This window comes from Alnus glutinosa, chromosome 6, assembly GCF_958979055.1.
Source record: "Alnus glutinosa chromosome 6, dhAlnGlut1.1, whole genome shotgun sequence".
Lineage (NCBI taxonomy): Eukaryota > Viridiplantae > Streptophyta > Magnoliopsida > Fagales > Betulaceae > Alnus > Alnus glutinosa.
The window spans coordinates 4,990,990-4,998,218 of record NC_084891.1 but is presented as its reverse complement, the minus strand read 5'-3'; the positions used below and the strand labels follow the sequence as shown (position 1 = coordinate 4,998,218).

General features: G+C 42.3%; 1 protein-coding gene across 1 annotated transcript; it reads left to right on the top strand.

Moving 5' to 3' along the window:
- The first annotated feature begins 5,134 nt into the window (after nucleotides 1-5,134).
- LOC133870285 (uncharacterized) lies at nucleotides 5,135-5,723 on the top strand. Its single transcript, XM_062307373.1, has 2 exons — nucleotides 5,135-5,372; nucleotides 5,481-5,723. The coding sequence occupies exons 1-2, from the start codon at nucleotides 5,213-5,215 to the stop codon at nucleotides 5,651-5,653; spliced, it is 333 nt and encodes a 110-aa protein (XP_062163357.1). The 5' UTR covers nucleotides 5,135-5,212; the 3' UTR covers nucleotides 5,654-5,723.
- The last annotated feature ends 1,506 nt before the right edge of the window (nucleotides 5,724-7,229 follow it).

Below are 7,229 nucleotides of genomic sequence, written 5' to 3'. Positions count from 1 at the left end.
ATGGCCGATAGTAGGAACGTGCGGCTGGGACTGACAGCAGACGGATTCAATCCATTTGGGAACATGAGTACATCCCACAGCACATGGCCCGTATTGCTTGTACCGTACAATTTGCCTCCTTGGATGTGCATGAAACAGACGTCGTTCATCCTGTCACTGGTTATCCCCGGACCGAGCTCACCTGGTATGGATATCGACGTCTACCTTCAGCCACTGATTGATGAGCTGTTGGAGCTGTGGGATGTAGGGGTACGAACACTAGATGCTGCGAAGATGGAGAATTTCAATATGCGTGCTCAGTTGATGTGGACAATAAACGACTTCCCGGCGTATGCAGATTTATCCGGTTGGCCTAACAAAGGTGTGAAGGCATGTCCTTGTTGCATGCATTCGACACGTTCTAAACATCTGAAGAACGGTTGTAAATTTTGTTACATGGGATACAGGAGGTACTTGCCAGCCGAACATCTGTGGCGGCTGAACAGAAGAACGTTTGACGGGACTGAGGAGTTAGAATGTGCTCCGGATGTGCCTTGCGGGGACGAGATCCTCCAACAGTTGGACGGAGTTGCGTTTGGGAATGAGAATGCGGGTAAGACGAGACGGAAGAAGCGGAAGACCGGTGCACGGGGTGCTGATGATGTTGTATGGAAGAAGAAAAATATTTTCTTCAGATTGCCGTACTGGAAGGACAATTTGCTTCGGCACAATCTTGATGTCATGCACATAGAGAAAAATGTCATGGACAATATACTTGGCACTATTTTGGACATCAAAGGGAAAACGAAGGACAACTTGGCAGCTCGGCTGGATTTGCAGGAGATGGGGTTGAGACCTAAATTGCATCCGTTCACCGCCGCAAATGGTAAAACATATATACCCGCGGCTTGTCACACGATGTCCAGGGAGGATAAAGAAAGCTTTTTAAAGGTGCTTCGAAATGTGAGAGTTCCAGACGGATATGCGTCGAACATTTCACGGTGTGTTCGGATGAAGGACCGTACAATTTCAGGGTTAAAAAGTCATGACAGCCACATACTGATGCAGCAGCTTCTACCAATTGCATTGCGTCAGTCATTGCCAGACAAAGTGGTCAGACCTATCGTTGAGATGTCAGCATTTTTCAGAGGCATATGCTCAACCAAGCTAACCCAAGCCGAGATGGACCGACTGCAGGGTGACGTCTGTATCACACTGTGCAAGCTAGAACAGGTATTTCCTCCTGGGTTTTTTACTAGCATGGTCCACTTGGTCGTGCATCTTGTGCGCGAATGTAGACTCGGCGGACCCGTTCAGTATAGGTGGATGTACCCGGCAGAGAGGTAAAATACAACATAATATATATATATATATATATATATATATATAAATTTTTTTTTTTGTTCATGTAACTCATGGCATTAAATGGGGGCAAGTCTTTAATGTTTGTGTGTGCACCAGGAGTCTTGGGGGTTTCAAGTCGAATGTGCGCAACAAAGCGGCTCCTGAGGGGTGCATTGCGGAAGGTTACATAGCGACCGAGCTAGTAACGTTCTGTTCGAGATATCTAGAAAATGCACCAACCTTCCACAGCAGACCTTTGAGAAACCCTGATGGTTCCAAGGGGGCGGGAACGCGAGTTAGATTGAACCGGTTGACGATGCATCAGATTCATCGTTATATTGTGTTCAACTCTGACGAGTTTCTCAATTTGCGGATGTAAGTAGTGTTTACATATTGAACCGGATTCAAATGATATAATTGATAATAATTAGTTTTTTAATTATATCCGCTGAATGTAGGATGCATAAAGACGCTATTAGGCGATCATGCGTTAGGGGTCGCATCACGGACGCTCTGATTGAAGCCCAACATCACGAGCAGTTCTGCGAGTGGTACCGCGCATATGTAAGGAAGTAGTGGTATTTTCGTATATAATATTTACCTATGTTCAGTGTCAATTTAAGATAGGGTTCGACAATATGCCGCTATTAACCGATGTATTCTTTTAATATATGAAATGATAACATAGGTTGATGGCCTTGACGATCAAAGTAGGGAGGAATTGGGGCTGAAATTGGTTATGCGGAGTAGAGGGTTGAAGGAGACAGCAGTGAAGTATAACAGGTACGTGGTAAACGGGAAATTGTTCTGCACGCTAGCCCATGATGTGGGAAGGAGGACTCAGAACAGGGGGGTATGTGTGCCAACCGTTGAATGCGAAACCTACTACGGGCAGTTAACCGATGTGGTTGAGGTCGAGTACTACGATAGGACTACGTACGTCCTATTTAAGTGCAATTGGGCGGACCCCACGATGGACAGAGGATTTAGAGTCGACGATTATGGTCTAGCGTTTGTCAACTTCACTCACCTCGTCCACAGGGGAGAACTGCTAACTGACGAGCCGTACGTGCTTACATCTCAGGTAGACCAAGTGTTTTATGTCGAGGATGAAAGGAACCCAAACTGGGTTTGTGCCGTGAGGACTAAACCGCGCAACGTGTACGATGTTGGTCAGGGGGAAGGGAGTAGTGATGCAGATAATGCATATCACGAGTGTGTACCGATCGTATTACCCACTGATGACCTGCATGATACGAATGATGAATTCGATCACGACAGGCCCGACATTGATCCGATTGAAGCTCATGTTATACAATGATTGCTATATTTATTATTGGTACAATTTGCTTAAACTCAAAATACTTTCTTATTTTGCATAGAGCTCATTGTATATTATGCATATTTTATTTTAATATTAAAATTAAAACGAATTTCAAGTAATTTGTCTCACATTTGTTCGCAGGTTTCGATGGACCCGAGACCCCCTACTTGCGCACATCGTGCACCACGCCAGCCCGTGCATTGCACGACTACATCCACACCGGCGATGTCAGCGGCACTACATACCACATCGTGGCCACACCACCCGGACGCTGTATACAGACCATTGCCCCCGGGTACGGCGGGGATGAGCAGGTCAGATCCCGGGCAGACGAGCACAGCTGGATATTCTCCTTCTCTATACCCGCCTACGTCAACACCGGCGATGTCAGCGGCACTACATACTACACCGTGGCCACACCACCTGGACGCCGTTTATAGACCATTGCCCCCGGGTACGGCGGGGATGAGCAGGTCAGATCCCGGCCAGACGAGCTCAGCTGGATATTCTCCTTCTCCATTCACGACGTTATCGCAGTTGGGGCTGACCTCACCGGGCCATGTTGATCGATGGTGGGCGCGAGACTGTCATGATCTGAGCAGATTTCCGTTGTACTATCCATACCCCCTTCCACCACCTATGCCAGTCATTCCTGATAGTGAGACTCAGGATGACAGATTCCCGCTGTCACAGCGGGGGGGGATGCCTATGCCGGCTATGCGGTCGGGACAGCTGTCGTCACCGGCTGGGGGCCAGGGCCCGGCACCTGGGGAGAGCCAGATGCATGTTTATGGACAGAGCCAGTTGCCGCTTCCTGGGGAGAGTCAGGACCCAGATGTGGGGGAGAGCCAGCTGCCCCACGAGGGGGATGATGTGATGTTGGGGCTTGATCAGTTAGCACATGATGTCCCCCAGGATATGCCTTCGGATGACGATCATGATGATGAGCATCACCCAGAAGATCAGGCAGGCGAGGAGCATGCTGGTGACCCAGCGACCGAGCACATAGCGTTCGACCATATTCGGCTGATGGGTAAGTACATTTGTATACATTATTATAAACTAATTAATTTAGTAAGTTCATATAATATTTAAATTGAATTTTTAATTTATTGATATAATTAAGTTATTTAGTGTTAATATATTAACGTTTTATATTTATTGACTAGGGTATAACCCAGACGGGAGCATATATTTTGAGATGATTAAGGACCCTGAGAGAAATTGGGTGCTCCCGAGGGGTAAGAAAGTTGTGTTGCAGTACAATGCTGCAACACAACCAGTGGGACGAGCATGCAATCGTTATAGACGGGCTGCGGGCAAGCTGTTACGGAGCGGGTCCCATATTCACTTGCGGGACAAATGGGGAAAGGTAGATAAACAGGTTAAGCAGGCTATGTGGGATGCCATAATGGTATGTGTATGAAACTAATATATGTATTTTGTGAAATTAAAGTTAAGATGATTTTTTCTTTATTGAACTGCTAAAATTAATCATTAGATTGAATGTGCAGCAAGAATTTTATGTACCCGTATCCGTCGACCAGCGCCTGGCACAGAATGAATTCTGGGGTGATATGGGCCGTAAGCACCGTTCGTGGAAGTCGAAGTTGAGGACCCAGCTAAATATTCGAGACGGTGACACGCCATTGACAGTACGTGCGAGAATGCCAGAGACGTTTTTTGATAAGTATGACCAAACGGATGTGGAGGACGTACTGCACGAGTGGTGCACAAAAGTAAATGTGGTATGTAGGTCTTTGAATGTATTACTATAATGTTGTGTTTTTTTAATAAACAGTTCATTCAAATCATAACACATAAGTAATTAAAAGTATCAATTCTGACATTTGTTTTGGGAATGTTCAATGTAAAGGAGAGGTCTGAACGAATGAAGCGGCTGCGGGAGAAGCAAGACATCCCCCATAGTCTGGGGTCCAAAAGTTATGCCAGATTTAATCACGATGAGGTATGGAACAATATGTAAAAACCCTAATTCTTATTTGTGCATAATTGTTCTTTCTTAACGTTAAATGAATATCCAATGTTTGTTATATATTTATACTGTATGGCGACAGGCATCTATATCTGGCACGCCCCCCACTCGCGCCGAGTCGTTTGTGAAGACGCACACAAGGAAAGACGGCACTTTCCTGAACGAGCGGACACGGGACCTATGCGTATGCTACTGTTATAGGTTATCGATTATTATTAGTTATGCGTGTGATAAAGTATTTATTAATTACCATTGTTTTGTATGTTGACGACGTACAGGAGCGGATGACACAGAGTTTGTCCACTGATCCTGCTGCCTCGGACCCCGTCTCATCAGATACGGTGCGTTGGGCACCTGGCGACGCGTACGAGCAAGCGGTTGGGCGACCCGAGTATGCGGGTAGGGTTCGGCAGGTTGGGCCGAACGTTATTCCTGTTCGCGGGACTTGTTTCTCGTATAGGGGTCGCACACGGGGGGGACCGGCCGAGGGCACTTCTCAGGATTGGGCTGCTCACAAAATTGCGGAGTTGGAGGGCATAGTGCGGGCCGAGAGAGAGCGGGCTGACAGCATGGAGCAGCGCATACGACAGATTGATGATATGGAGCAGCGCATGCGACATTTTGAGGCCTTCATGTCCTCTACAGGATTATCGTTCGTATGCCCTGGTGCTCAGCAGTCTTCACCTGCACACGTCGGTAGTACGTCATCTGTTAGTAGTGCGCCTGCAGGTATGGTTCATATTATGTATACACTTAGGTTTATTTTTAATTTGTTCTCATTACTTGTTTAAATTTGCATATAATATTATGTAGGTTAATTATTTTTAGTACTTGCAGGTAATGCGACAACGGTTGGTCCGTTGTCGCCTTCTGGACAATTGCTGACCCAACAATCCCCTCTCGGGACTCCTTCGCCCGTTACACCATCTCTTGCGGGACAATCGACAGTTGGCGAGCTCACGCCCGGGACTGCACCTCGTGATCCGCAGAGACGTCCTCCAGATTTGTAGATATTTTGTGTATTTTTTTTTTTTTTAGTACCGAATAACTTTATTAAATTAAGAATCTCAAATTTGTTGATATTGTTGTGAAAGTAGTTATATATAGTAATGAATATATTTATTAGTACATGGTATTCGAATTTTTAAAAAACGTTGTTTTGATTAATTTGTGCAATTTGATTTTGTGATATTTTTGGATAAAATAAATTTGGAGAATTTTAGTAAAAAATAAATATATATATATATATATATATATATATTTTAAATAAAAAGAAATTAAAAAACAGAATTAAAATATATATATATATATATATATATATATATATATATATATATATATATATATATATATATATATATATATATATATATATATATATATATATAAAATAATATTTATATAAAATATATAAATATATTTTAAATAAAAAGAAATTACTAAATAGAATTTATATATATATATTTATATATATAAAATATACTGCGGCCAACATCTGGCCGCGTGTATTAATATACACGTGGCAAATTGGCCGCGTGTATTAAAATACACGCTGCCAAATGTGCAATTAGCATTGCCCAGGTCCACCGCGTGTATCTACGCGGCTAATTACACGCGGCGAACTGTTTGCCACGTGTACAGTTACTGTACACGCGGCGAACTGCATGTGGCGATTTTCGATTTTTTTTGTAGTGTAGCCAATTGGAAAGGAAAAATTATATAAATTTAATTTTGTCCAAATAACTCTACAATTTGTTATTGGGTTCGAGATGTGACCTCCATTACAAAGTAAGTATGATCCTATCATTTAATTCCATCACAAAATTTGCATGATCATATGTCCCTGGGGCAGATAGAGGATTTGAATGTCATAAACTGCAGGTTCGATGAAGCTTAGTAGCCGATGCTCTGTTTCTTGTCTATCCCATTAAGCTACCTCCATATGTACAAGATCCTTTGGCATTTCTTATTCATTTCTAAGTTGATCGTCTTTATTTTTATGACGAATCATTTTGTTGTTTTCCATGCTTATGAAGTAATGCTATGTTAGAAAGATGAGTGCCTACTATTTGTTAAAGTATTTGGCTATATTAGTTTATGCCTACTATTTCAACGCTAATGGGCCTACTATTTCAACGCTAATGGCCTCTTAATATATATATATATATATATATATATATATATATATATATATATATATATATATATATATATATATATATATAAAAAAAAAAAATTAGAGTATTAGCGTTGACCATGTCGACGCTAATAGCCTCTTAAAAAAATATTTTTTTATTTTATTTTATAGAGCATTAGCGTCGACTAAGTCGACACTAATGGGTTATTTATTTATTTAAATTTTTTATGTTATTAGTGTCGACTGAGTCGACCCTAATAGGCAATTTAATTTTTTTTTTTTTTTTAAATTTAGGTTATTAGCATATACTTTGTCGACGCTAATGGGGTATTAAAAATATTTTTTTTTAGGTTATTAGCGTCCACAATGGTCGACGCTGATGATAGACTATGAGCGTTGACATAGTTGTTGACGCTAATAGTCTATTATCAGCGTTGACTTCTGATAAA